General features: G+C 50.0%; 1 protein-coding gene across 5 annotated transcripts in view; it reads left to right on the top strand.

The window, feature by feature from the left end:
- The window catches only part of LOC144737870 (guanylate-binding protein 2-like), a 234,684-nt gene extending 221,262 nt beyond the window's left edge, over positions 1 to 13,422 (top strand). For 3 of the 5 annotated variants that reach the window (XM_078620754.1, XM_078620752.1, XM_078620750.1), the window contains 3 exons: positions 10,565 to 10,600; positions 12,193 to 12,219; positions 13,260 to 13,419. In XM_078620754.1, coding sequence (XP_078476880.1) covers positions 10,565 to 10,600; positions 12,193 to 12,219; positions 13,260 to 13,361 — 165 coding nt within the window. In that variant the 3' untranslated portion in view covers positions 13,362 to 13,419. Of the gene's footprint in view, positions 1 to 246; positions 423 to 10,564; positions 10,601 to 12,192; positions 12,220 to 13,259 lie in introns of those variants that run through there. The other 2 variants (XM_078620753.1, XM_078620751.1) reach the window with 2 other exon arrangements.
- The last annotated feature ends 244 nt before the right edge of the window (positions 13,423 to 13,666 follow it).

Below are 13,666 nucleotides of genomic sequence, written 5' to 3'. Positions count from 1 at the left end.
GTATGTGATATTGGTGGAGGCTGTGGAAGGGGGGGGGGGAGTTTTCCCCACACAAGAATATGTAGTGATCAGTGGGGACAGTTTCTTAGAGCTCTAGTGAAAACACCACCTTTGTTAACACTTATTGCTATATTTGTACTTTACAGTTACCAAGCTTAAGTATGCATTGCATGGCATTATACATGGTCCACAGAATTTGTATGACTGTATTCATCACCCAATTCATGTTTTCATGGCTATATCTAGGCGGAGCGTGCGGATATGCTAAAAAAGATTGAAAACCTTCAGGTAAAACCCATGCTTCAAAACCACATTGGCATGTTCTGTTTATGTGACAACTCTTACTAATTAGCTTTGTCTTGTGGTGGTGGCGGGTTTAATGACACTTTTATATATTTTCCGATCTAACAAAAATAACATGCATTATGGATAGTACCAATGGTGCATAGCAATCTGCATGCAAATGTATGCATTTATATGAAGGTGTTCGTACATTGCAAAACTCTGCAGCCATTGCAGCGAATTCTGAATTACCATACTCCGAAACCCACTATCAACTGATCTGCTCTAAGTGGCTTGCTTCTGGATTCTGCTGTTGGCACCTTTTAACATTTATATAAATGCTGCATTACATTATTCAGTTGCAGACATCCTTACCATTCTTCAGTTGTTTGGCCCTACTAACACCATCCAACATACCGGGAATAATTGTGATCTATTGGCTTCACAGTCAATGACCTTTCTATTATTGATACAGGTTCATCTGATCACTGTGCAGTTTAATCCAAGATGCGCATACTCTGCTCACTCTCTCCCCATCAATGCCCAGATGTCTCACCATATTCTAATCTCCACTATGTATGTGTAGTGGTGGTGTTGACGTGCGCCGACTGTGACAGTGATGGATCACGGGGCGGCGCGGGGTGCGGGGTTGGGCACGCGTTGTGGGCGTGGTGTGGACGCGTGCGCCGGGAGTGACAGATGACGGGGCGGCGCGGCGTGGGTGGTGAGGCACGATGAGATGTGGGAAAACAGGATCGTAGCCAGCGCCGAGTGATTGGTCGAATAAGATGGGTGCTCGCAGCGACGTCCGCAGGTGGGGTATAAAGGGGGACGCGCGAGAGCACTCGGGGAGAGTTACCCAGTTGAAGACCCGAAGACGGAGCTGAAGACCTAGTGCCCCGAGACCCCTAGTCCCGCCGTCCTTGTGGGGACCGGGGCCCTGTGTGGCTCGGAGGCGAGGCTGTGGGACCCGGGGTCCGACGCCCACGAGGGTCGGGCTGGGGACCCACAGTCAAGACGGATACCCCGGGCAGGGAGTGTCCCGAGTAGCTCAGTGGCGTTAGTCGCCGAGTAGCTAAGTGGGTGTTGGTCACCCGAGTAGCTCAGTGGCGTTAGTCGCCGAGTAGCTAAGTGGGTGTTGGTCACCCGAGTAGCTCAGTGGCGTTAGTCGCCGAGTAGCTAAGTGGGTGTTTGTCACCCGAGATACTAAGTGGGTGTTTGTCACCCGAGATACAAAGTAGGTGTTAGTCACCTGTGAACGAGTTTGGTAAAATAAAGAGTGTGTTACCCGTGAAGTCGTCTCCCGCCGAGTTACTACATTACAACTGGCGTCAGAAGTAAACCTGTCTTCAAGAAGTATGGACACGAGGAAGACTACCCGTACCCACGAGCGAGGTCGGGACGACGACGGCGTACCGGGGACACCAACCTCGCGAGGAGAGGACGAGGAGTTGCCGCCGATGCAGCACTTCGCAGTGATGGCCGACGCTCCGCTTGCCTCCGACACCAGCCTCCAAGACGCGCACTCCCGGTTGGCGGAGTTGCTACTCGCCGCCGCCGCTGTCTTGGCTGACATCTCCGTTCCGGCGAGCGGGAAAACGGCTGCGGGGTTGGTGGAGGAAGCGACGTTGGAGGAATCCCGCCAAAAGGCGCTTCGCGCCAAAAGTCTGGAAGTTGCCGCCGTTTTTGGGGGGCCGCCATCGATTGGCGGGAAACACGGACGCCACGTGGCCGGACACCTCCGCTCAGCGCAGCCCACGTCATCAGCGCGCGCCGGAGCTCTCCATTTTGCGCCTGACAACCGAGCCGACATTTTACACAACTACAGCGGAGCGCGGGAAAATCTCTCCGACGTCGACGACGATCGGGTCCTCCAGCAAAGATTGCCCGCGCTGTCGGCATTCAAGGCGGATGGGGGCGACTGGGGAGCCTTCCAACGAAGGTTCCTCGCTCATCAGGAGATGTCGGGGTGGTCCGACACCACTGCCCTGCGTGCGTTGCCAGCGATGCTTGACGACGACGCGCTTGCAGCCTTCACATCTGCTGCAAGGTCGTCCCGCTCTACACTCCAGGACGCACTACACCTGATGGCGAAGGTGTTCGGACCGCCCTCCACGTGTCGCCACCAGTTCTACGATCGGCGGAAGGTGGCTGGAGAAACGACGCTCGCCTATCGCACGGCACTGCTCGCCTTGGCGGACGCAGCTTTTCCCCGCATGGATAAGGAGGGGAAGGACGCCATGGTGACGGAGCAGCTGCTGGCGTTGGCCCACGAGTTGGGGGTCCCCATCAATGTGGCGGACGAGATGGATATCTGCTCCCTGGCGATCGCCACGAGCATTCACGCATACGAGGTCCTCAAACGCAAGCCGGGGGTCGTCTGCAAATGGGCGGGGAACGCGGCACTGGCCGCCACGATCGCCGAACCTCAGCCAGCTGCGGATCAGGAGCAGGCCTTCGCTGCATCGCGTCCGGGGGAGTGGAGAACGGGAGGTCGTTCGCCCACACGTTCACCCCGCAAGCTGGAGCAACCGAAACCTACGACGTCCGTCGTCTGCTACAACTGCGGCCTTCGGGGTCACGTCGCAGCCGGGTGCCGGGCCCCGCGTCAGCGCGCCACAGGACCACGTCGGGACGACGACCAGGGCCACAAGTCATCCCAACAAAACCCGGCAAGTCGCGGCACCTCACACGTTCGGTCCACAAACACGGCACATTCGGGTCGCCGCTTGGCGGTGGGGGGTTCGCGGCTGGGTGCCGGGGGTTCACTTCGGCGAGGGGGGTCCGTACGCGGCCCGCAAGCAGTCGAGTGGTCCGAATTGGCCCACAGGATCGTGGCTGCGTCGGCCGGGTCGTCCGTGGTAACGGGGTTTATTGACGGGGTTGAGGTCCGGGTGCTTGTGGACACGGGTGCGTCGGCCACCATCATCTCGGACCTTATTTATAACATTCTTCCCGTCCAAAGTAGACCCCTTCTGCCAGTAGACGTGCCATTTTATGCGGCGAATGGGGGATCCCTGGGGATCATCGGCCAGATTCGGGCGACTATTTGCATTGGTGACATCAAATTGGCGGGCCCTATTTTTGTATCATCATCGCTGGCCGTTCCCTGTTTGCTAGGTACGGACTTTTTGTCCAAAATGCCCATCAAAATTCTTATAGATCAGGCCTGCATAGAGCTTCCGTCAGGTCGGCGGGTTGCGTTCTTGACGAGCCCTACCAAAATGCGCACGGTTTGTGCGACGGTGCAGGCGCTGGCAACTCACACTGTACGGGTGCCCCCGGGATCGCAAATGTTAGTACCCCTTCGGTTGAGGAAGCCACTCGAGGTGGGTGCGGAGGCACAGGGGGTGCTGTTGGGGCCGTCTAACAGGGCCAGAAGGGGCCTCGACTTAGCGGTTGCTCAAACCATGGTGAGAGGGGACAGTGAGCCGTTCGTAATGGTCCTGAATACGGGGTCGCGGCCGGCCGTAATTGCGCAGGGAACGGTGCTGGCTCACGCCGCGCCGCTACCCGTTGAGGAACGGCTCGTGGCTCAAGCAGATTTCACTGTCAAGTCGCATCCTCCAAGTGATGAGGGGACTGAGTGGTTGGACTCGTTGTGTGCCGGTTCTGCTAACTTGTCCGAGGTGCAATTGGGAGCATTGAGGGGTTTGCTACTCGAGTTTGCTGACGTGTTCAGCAAACATAAGTACGATATCGGCTGCACTGACCTGTTGCGCCACCACATAGCTACAGGGGACGCGGCCCCTATTCGTCAGAATCCCTTCCGGCTTAGCCCAGCCGAGAAGGAGCATGTGCAATCGGCGGTTAATGATATGTTGGCGGCCGATATCATTTCGCCCTCTTCTAGTCCGTGGGGTGCTCCTATTGTCCTAGTAAAAAAACAGGACGGGTCCTTGCGGTTTTGTGTCGATTTCCGCCGCTTAAACAAAATCTCGATGGCGGATGCGTATCCGCTCCCCAGGATGGATGAGTCGCTGGATGCCTTGGCGGGAGCACAGTTTTTTTCCACACTCGATCTGCTTTCTGGATTTTGGCAATTGCCACTCGATAACGAGTCTAAACCTAAAACTGCTTTCCGGACACCTGGTGGCCTATTTGAATTCAACCGTTTGCCCATGGGCTTACATTCCGCTCCCGCCACGTTCCAGAGACTCATGGAATTGGTTTTGTCGGGCCTCCAATGGGATACCTGTTTGATTTATCTCGACGATATCATCGTCTTTAGTCGGACTTTTGAGGAGCACCTCCAGCGACTGAGAGCGGTGTTCCTCAGGATGCGTTCCGCTAAGCTTAAATTTAAACCGGCTAAATGTTTTCTGCTTCGGGAATCGGTCAGGTATTTGGGCCATATCGTGAGTCGTTCAGGGATCTCGACGGACCCTGCTAAGACGCATTGCGTCAGCTCATGGCCAACGCCAACCTCGGTCACGGAGGTTCGCAGTTTCATTGGTTTCGCCTCCTATTACCGTCGTTTTGTCAAGCAATTTGCCACCATAGCCAGGCCCCTGCACGCTTTGACGGCTAAGGGTGTGCGGTTTCACTGGGGGGCGGAAGAGGAGGCTGCGTTCTGCTTTCTTCGTGACGCCTTGGTGCAGGCTCCCCCCTTGTGTTACCCCGATTTCACACAACCGTTTTTGCTTGACACAGATGCCAGCAACACGGGTATCGGGGGGGTGCTCTCACAGGTGGTCGGGGGGGTTGAACGGGTGGTCGCCTACGGTAGTAGAGTTCTTTCCCCCGCCGAACAACGCTATTGCGTAACTCGTCGTGAATTGTTAGCGATTGTGGTTTTTACACAGCAATTCAGGCCGTATCTTTACGGCCGTCATTTTACGGTCCGTACGGACCATGCGGCTCTACAATACGCTATGCGCGTGGCACAGCCATCGGGCCAATTGTCCCGATGGTTGGAGGTCCTTCAGGACTACCAATTCACGACGATTTACGCAAGGGATTGCGACACTCAAATGCGGACGCCTTGTCGCGGTTGCCTCCGTGCACGGACTGCACATGTTTGTTGGGATCGGCGCGGTGCAATCCCCCGGTCGCCGGCACCCCGGGAGTTGCGCTCGCCGCCACTGACACCCCGGGAGTCGACGCCCCCACGGGGAGGGATTCGCTGTTGTCGTTGCCCCTCATTGAGTGGGGCCGTCTCCAAATGTCCAACAGCTCCCTACTTACGCTACGTCGGAAAGTTGGCGCTCCCGAGGTAGGGGAGGCGCGGGTCGGTTCCTGGGTGTGCAGACAGGGCCTTTTGATGAAGTGGGACAACATGTCCCGGCGTCACGTGCTCGTTGTGCCTGTTGCTATGCGGGGTAGGGTCGTTCTGGCAGCTCATGAACGGCTCATGCATCTGGGTTTTCACAAAACGCTCGCCCTAATCCAGCGAGACTATTATTGGCCGGGGATGGGTAACGACGTGGCGAATATTCTTAAGGGATGCGTAGGGTGCGCCAAAAGGAAACCGCCACCATTGGCAGCAAATCCACCGCTGCAATCCATTCAAGTTTCGCGTATAAACGAATTGGTTGCGTTGGACATCTTGGGGCCTTTTCCTGCTACACCAAGGGGAAATAGGTTCCTGCTGGTTGGCGTGGAATACTTCACCCGATGGCCTATGGCATGGCCGCTCGCCAACCAGTCGGCTGCGGCGGTGGCGGACGCCTTTGTCCAGGGTTATGTTTTGGACAAGGGCGCCCCCGAACGCTTGCTGACGGATCAAGGAAAGAATTTTTCGAGCGTTTTGTTGCGCGAGGTGTGCGACCTGTTGGGTACAAAGAAAGTGCGTACTTCCCCCTACCACCCGCAGACTGACGGGATGGTTGAGCGTCTGAACAGGACGATTACGTCTATGTTGTGCCAACAGGTCTGCGACGATCAGGTTGATTGGGACTTACAGGTGCCGGGGGTACTCGCGGCCTATCGAATGGCCCCTCATGCGGCGACGGGGTTTTCCCCATTTTTTCTTATGTATGGGCGGGAGGCCGATCCGGCCATGGACGTCCAACTGGGGATTTCCCAGCCACGTGCAAAATCTAAATTGGCAGACCACATCAAATTTAATATCGCCAAATTGACTGAAGCGCGGGAGGCGGCGAGGTTGAATTCGCGGTCGCGGCAAATTGCGAACGAGAGATTGCATGAGCGGAGGGTGCATACGCATGATTGGAAACCAGGCGATAAGGCCTGGCTGCATTGTCCACATGCACCGTTGGCTACGTCCCCCAAGTTGTTGAGACCTTGGAGGGGACCGGTGGAAATTGTGCGGGTTGCACGACCCCAGAGTATACAGATTAAATGGGAAAAACGCCGTTGGTACGTGCACCCCTCCCGACTGAAGCCCTATGCGGCACCGTGTGACCCCGTTCTGTGCCGTAACGACCGGGCGTGTGATGTGACCGTCGACTCGGGGAGGGAGGTGTCGCAGGCTGATCCTCACGTGTCTCCACCTGACCCACCCCCAGGTGCCTCGGGCTTGACGGCTGCTGACCGTCGGGAGCCTGAACCCCGGGGCACGCACGGGTCCTCGATGCCTGGCCAATGTCTTCCTGAACCGCCGGCACCACCGGACGTTCAACCGCGTCTGGTGCCGTACGACGGACCGGCAAGGCGGACTCGGGCTAGGGCACAACAATTTTCGTGAAGACGTTTTTTTCTCAACACCGAGCTCGCCCGGTGTTCCCCTCTGCCGGGGTAATGTCCCGTTGTAGGGACGCTCGGAAAGAATGGGACACTGCACGAGTCGAAAAAAAAAAAAAATTCCATTTATTTTCCTTTCTGCATACACATTGCTATTGTCACTCGCCGGTTTGTATATATTGTTCTATTGTCGCGGTGGCATTGGTTGATGGTTGCGGATGGTAGTGTTCGCGTCGTGTTGTGTTGTTACGTTAGTTGTTGTTCTTGTTGTTGTGTTGTGTTACGGGGCACACAGGGCGGTTTGTATATTTTTATAGCAGCCGGGTCGGCTGCGAGCTATGTGGTAGGGGGTGATGTAGTGGTGGTGTTGACGTGCGCCGACTGTGACAGTGATGGATCACGGGGCGGCGCGGGGTGCGGGGTTGGGCACGCGTTGTGGGCGTGGTGTGGACGCGTGCGCCGGGAGTGACAGATGACGGGGCGGCGCGGCGTGGGTGGTGAGGCACGATGAGATGTGGGAAAACAGGATCGTAGCCAGCGCCGAGTGATTGGTCGAATAAGATGGGTGCTCGCAGCGACGTCCGCAGGTGGGGTATAAAGGGGGACGCGCGAGAGCACTCGGGGAGAGTTACCCAGTTGAAGACCCGAAGACGGAGCTGAAGACCTAGTGCCCCGAGACCCCTAGTCCCGCCGTCCTTGTGGGGACCGGGGCCCTGTGTGGCTCGGAGGCGAGGCTGTGGGACCCGGGGTCCGACGCCCACGAGGGTCGGGCTGGGGACCCACAGTCAAGACGGATACCCCGGGCAGGGAGTGTCCCGAGTAGCTCAGTGGCGTTAGTCGCCGAGTAGCTAAGTGGGTGTTGGTCACCCGAGTAGCTCAGTGGCGTTAGTCGCCGAGTAGCTAAGTGGGTGTTGGTCACCCGAGTAGCTCAGTGGCGTTAGTCGCCGAGTAGCTAAGTGGGTGTTTGTCACCCGAGATACTAAGTGGGTGTTTGTCACCCGAGATACAAAGTAGGTGTTAGTCACCTGTGAACGAGTTTGGTAAAATAAAGAGTGTGTTACCCGTGAAGTCGTCTCCCGCCGAGTTACTACATTACATATGTATCAATTACTGAAGACTTTGCCCTTTACGGCCTCTTTTGTAGACTGCTTATTACATACAAATGTTAGATCCCTTGACTCGTTTTCAGGCCTAACTGATTTCTGCCACTAAGCCCTCCCCGTGGCATTCAGAAGAGCTATGAAAGATGAAATCAATGGTTTATATTCTGAGCGAGTCTGGAGGAATTCAGGTTTTACTATTTATCGACAGCTCTTTAACACGTCACTAAACAAGTACAAGGATGTCAACTCTTAAGCGAAATGTGTCCATTTTGCCCGCGTGATTACAAGCCATAAAATGTCATCCTAAAATCATTTTGGCCATATTAAATCACCTTTTAATCCAGGCCGCTAACTTAATTGAATGATCTCTTGAATTTGTGATCAAATCAGCACTATATGTTTGCAATTACTGCCAACAGCAATGGTCCAGATACCTCCAGATTTCCACCCACATTATTGGAAAGGCACCACAATTTCAGTCCAATTTTAAATGTTAAAAATACTAGAGCATGCAGTGACCGCACGTTCAACAATATTTGTCTTTAAACAACTTGCTTGATCCATTTCAGTCAGGTTTTAGACCACGGTGCAGCACCGAGAGAGCTCTGCTGAGGTTAATCAATGTTTTGGTAATGTCTGATAAGTATAACCCGTAAAAACTAAGTTTTTCACTATAAATCCTTTATATGCGTGGCAGCGAACTTAATATAAAGGATTTAAAAATATATTCGCCTGTGGAGGACGCGGGGATCCGATCCCGCAACCTTTGGCATGGGAAGCGAAGGCGCTACCAACTGCGCTACTCCGCCACGGCCTGTGGAGGGGTTACGCTCTGGGCTCTTACACTCTGACGTTCAGCCAAAGCCATGAATGCGTTCTATTTGAATATATGTAAAATAAAAAAAATTTTGCCTAAAAAGTGTAAAATTTTGGGATTTTTTTTCACGAACAATAATTGTCTGGCACAACGAGTCTGTGTGGAAAATGTCAGCTCGATTGGATCACGGGAAGTGGGTTAAAAAACGACCGAAAGATTTGCACGGTCCTAAGCAAGCAAGCAAGCATGCAAGCACGCGAACTTAATATAAAGGATTTAAAAAGGTGCAGCACCTCGACAGCTCTGGTGAGGGTCATCATTGAATTGCTAACATCTACAAAAAAGATCTTTCAAGCATTCTCCTTGATCTGAGGGCAGCTTTTCGTAGTCTTGATAGAGAATTTTACTTGATCAGTTTATGCTCGTAATAAAGGTCTCGGACATTTCCTTGTAAAGGTTCCACTCCTTCCATGCAAACCGTGTGACTATGGACAGTTTTTAAATCTGTGCTAGGTCTTACTTTATTCAGTGTGTACATGGTTCTGATTGGAGCATCGCTTAAATAGCAAGAGCTATGCTACCATTGCCATATGGACAGCACAGTAAACTTTGCCCAACTCGGATCGGACTCGAGTGACGTTGACATGTACGTTCTCATATTCGCTTTCTTCCTCATGAAGTATTTAATTTGGCAGCTATTTCTCTCAGTTAACGGTAATGAAACTGAGATCCCTCTCATTGGCTCCCCCCACGAGCTGTCCAAGGTTGGCCCCCATCAATCTGATGATCCACCATCATAATGTCAATCTAACAAAATGAAGTTCGAAATCTTGGTGTCTTCTTGGATCAGTCTTTATCATTTCGTTCAAATGTCACAAAAGTTGTGGGGACATCATTCTTTTATTTAAGGAATGTTGCCCAACTGGCACAACATTCTCCGTCCCGAACATGCTGAGAAACTGGACCCTGTGCTCATTCAACAATGCTTTGCTCTCCGAAGCCCCGAGTAACATCTTGATTAGCGTGCAGTCTGTCCAAAATGTGGCGGCCCGAGGCTCCCTTGCACTCCTCTTCATCACCTCTGTATGTTAAACTTCTTTAGCACCATATGTTGCCAGCCATGCTAATCAGAGACATGACCACGTCTCATCTGTGCGGATGTCTCTGCATTGGCTTCCATTTCAAACGCGAATTGAGTTTACAATTCCTCCTACTTGGGTTTACGTCTTCAAATGGATCTACTGCGCTTATATCCAGGAATATACTCAGACCCTTTACATAAGTCCTGAACCATTGGCAGCAGCTGCCACTGTACTGATTTAAACGTGGCTGAGTGAGTTATTTACAAAAGATGAACCACAATAAACGTGGGATTCCATTACATTGCCATGAAACACTCAAAACTGTAACAAATCGTGAGTCTCAATCGCTACACTTGTGATTTGACACGTATGTGGTATTGGTGGAGGCTGTGTAAGGGGGGTGTGGGGATTTTGCCCACACAAGAATAGGCAGCGGTGGGTGCGGGCAGTTGCTTAGGGCAACTTAAGATGAGCTCGAGTGAAAACACATCTTTTGTGAACACTTATTCATTGCTATATATGTACTTTAAAGTTACACAAGCTTAAGTTTGCAATTCCTGGCATAATACATGCTCCACGGAATTCGTATGACTGTTTTTTCACCCGATGAATGTGTTCATGGCTATATCCAACAGATGGTGAATATGGAACAGAAGGCAAAAGAAGATGAGGTAAAATAAACACTTCACAACACAGTGAGCGACATTTCTATTAATGATGCAGTCTCATCTGATCAATCTACAGTAATTACTAACATATTAGAAATGGTGCATGGGAATTAATATGCATGTAAATGAAAGTATATGTTGATAGCAGGATTCTGTAGCCATTGCTGTAAATTCTGTATTATCTGTACTCCTAAACCAACCACCACCTGATCTGCTCTCAGCGGCTTGCTTCTGGCCTCTGTTGAATGCAGATTGTAACATCCATGTAATTGCCCCTTCACATTATTCAGTTAGACACGTCCTTGCCATTCTTAAGTTGTTGGGTCTCACGCAGCATGTTCAAGGTCCTACTCACACCATCGGACATACTCTGGAATAAGTGTGTCCCATTGGCTTCCCAGTCGGCGACCTTTCTATTCGTGATGCAGGCTCATCCGATCACTGTGCGGTATTCTCCAAGGTGTGCTTAATTAGCTGACTTTGTTCACATCAATGTCAGATGTCGCGTCGTATGATAAACTAAATTAATTATATATCAATTACTGAAGACTCTTTGCCCTTTTCTGCCTCTTTGAGGAGACTGCTTTTTGAGTGCAATAATATTGCACAGATACAGCTCTGGTGAGTTTCATCAATGATTTGCTAACAACTACAAACAAAAATCTTTCCAAGCATTCTCGTTCTCCTGGATCTTAGCACAGCTTTTAGTACAATTGAACATTGCATTTTATAAAATCAGTTGACACTCATGATAGAGGTATTGGACAATTCATTTCATTGGTTCTGCTCCTTCCTTGCAAACCGTATCAATATGGGCTGTTTTAAGATCTGTGCTAGGTTGAACTTCATTCAGTGTTCATATCGCCTTGCCATAAATGGCTCAACTGTGCTGATGTGTCTGCAATAGCTTATATTTCAAAGGCGAATTTAGTTTAGGATTCCTCCTACTTGGGTCCAGGGCTTCAAATTTGCCTCCTGCAGCTTCTATTCAGGATTTGATTCAGCCACACACTCAACTATCCAGCCACATGCCCCAATATCCAGTTCAATATTAAATGTAATAATTGTACTATCCTTGGACAGTTGTATGAGTTTCCTGTTCACTTCTCATGAAGTGAAAGGTTGTAAAGAAGCATTAAACTTCAAAGCTGACCCTTTACATAAGACCTGAACCATTGGAAGCAGCTGCCAGTGCATTGCTTTAAACAGAGCAGAGCGAGTTATTTACAACAGATAAACCACAATTAACGTGAAATCTCATTGCCTAGCCATGAGACACTCATAATTGTGACAAATTGTGAGTCTCAAGCATTATACATGAGACGTATCAGGTATGGAGTATGGTTGGATGCTGTAGAATGGGGAGGGAAAGTTTGTCCACGCAAGAATAGGTAGTGGTCGGTCAGCACAGATGGTTAGAGCAATTTAAGATGAACTCTAGTGAAAACACATCTTTTGTGAACACTTACTAATGGCGATATATGTACTTAACTGATACACAAGCTTAAGTATGCAATGCATGGCATAATACATGCTATACTGAATTTATATGAATGTATTAATCACCCGATTCATGTGTTCGTGGCTATTTCCAGGAGCATGTAAAGCAGGAAAAAGCTGAGGTAAAACCCATGCTTCACAACGCAGACAGCGACATTTTTACTATTAAAGAAGGTTCGTCTGATCACTGTGCCGTCATCTCCAAGATGCTCGTACTCTGCTCACTCTCCTTACCGTCAATTCCAGATGTTGTACCACGTGCTAAACTCTACTAATTACGTATCAATTACTGAGGCGTTTGCCCTTTCCTGTCTCTTTAAGGGGACTTATTTTTTAAATACAAAGTCTAGATCCCTTTACTATTCTCAATACCTTACGGATTTTTGCCACTAAGCCCTCTCCATATAATTCAGAAGATCTATGGACGATGAAATCAATGGTTCCTAAATATTAACGGGTTTGGAGGAAGTTCAGCTTTGTCATTTATCGACAACTATTTAATTCATCACCCTACAACTACAAGGATGTCATCTCTCAAGGGAAATCTGTCTATTTTCCTGCCGAATTACGATCAGAAAGTTTAACAGTAAAATATTATTTTCTACTGTTAATCACTTTCTAAATACAGGCCAGTAGTTGAAATTGTAATATCTACTGATCATTTCAATTCATACCAACAGTTTTATTTCTCATAAAATCAGCACTATTTGCTCACAATTACTGCCATCACCAATGGTTCCCTTAACATAAGACCTGAACCATTGGCAGCAGCTGCCAATATACTGCTTTAAACGGGGTTGAGAAAGTTATTTACAACAGATAAACAACAATAAACCTGAGATTCCATTGCATGGCCTCAAAACACTCAATATTGTAACAAATTGTGAGTCTCAATCGTTATACTTGAGATTTGACACGTATGTGATATTGGTGGAGGCTGTGGAAGGGGGGGGGGAGTTTTCCCCACACAAGAATAGGTAGTGATCACTGGGGACAGTTTCTTAGAGCTCTAGTGAAAACACCACCTTTGTTAACACTTATTGCTATATTTGTACTTTACAGTTACCAAGCTTAAGTATGCATTGCATGGCATTATACATGGTCCACAGAATTTGTATGACTGTATTCATCACCCAATTCATGTTTTCATGGCTATATCTAGGCGGAGCGTGCGGATATGCTAAAAAAGATTGAAAACCTTCAGGTAAAACCCATGCTTCAAAACCACATTGGCATGTTCTGTTTATGTGACAACTCTTACTAATTAGCTTTGTCTTGTGGTGGTGGCGGGTTTAATGACACTTTTATATATTTTCCGATCTAACAAAAATAACATGCATTATGGATAGTACCAATGGTGCATAGCAATCTGCATGCAAATGTATGCATTTACATGAAGGTGTTCGTACATTGCAGAACTCTGCAGCCATTGCAGCGAATTCTGAATTACCATACTCCGAAACCCACTATCAACTGATCTGCTCTAAGTGGCTTGCTTCTGGATTCTGCTGTTGGCACCTTTTAACATTCATATAAATGCTGCATTACATTATTCAGTTGCAGACATCC

Source organism: Lampetra planeri, chromosome 74 (assembly GCF_965212315.1).
Source record: "Lampetra planeri chromosome 74, kcLamPlan1.2.h2, whole genome shotgun sequence".
Taxonomy (NCBI): Eukaryota; Metazoa; Chordata; class Hyperoartia; order Petromyzontiformes; family Petromyzontidae; genus Lampetra; species Lampetra planeri.
The sequence above is the reverse complement of the archived record's forward strand: the minus strand, read 5'-3'. Positions and strand labels throughout refer to the sequence as shown.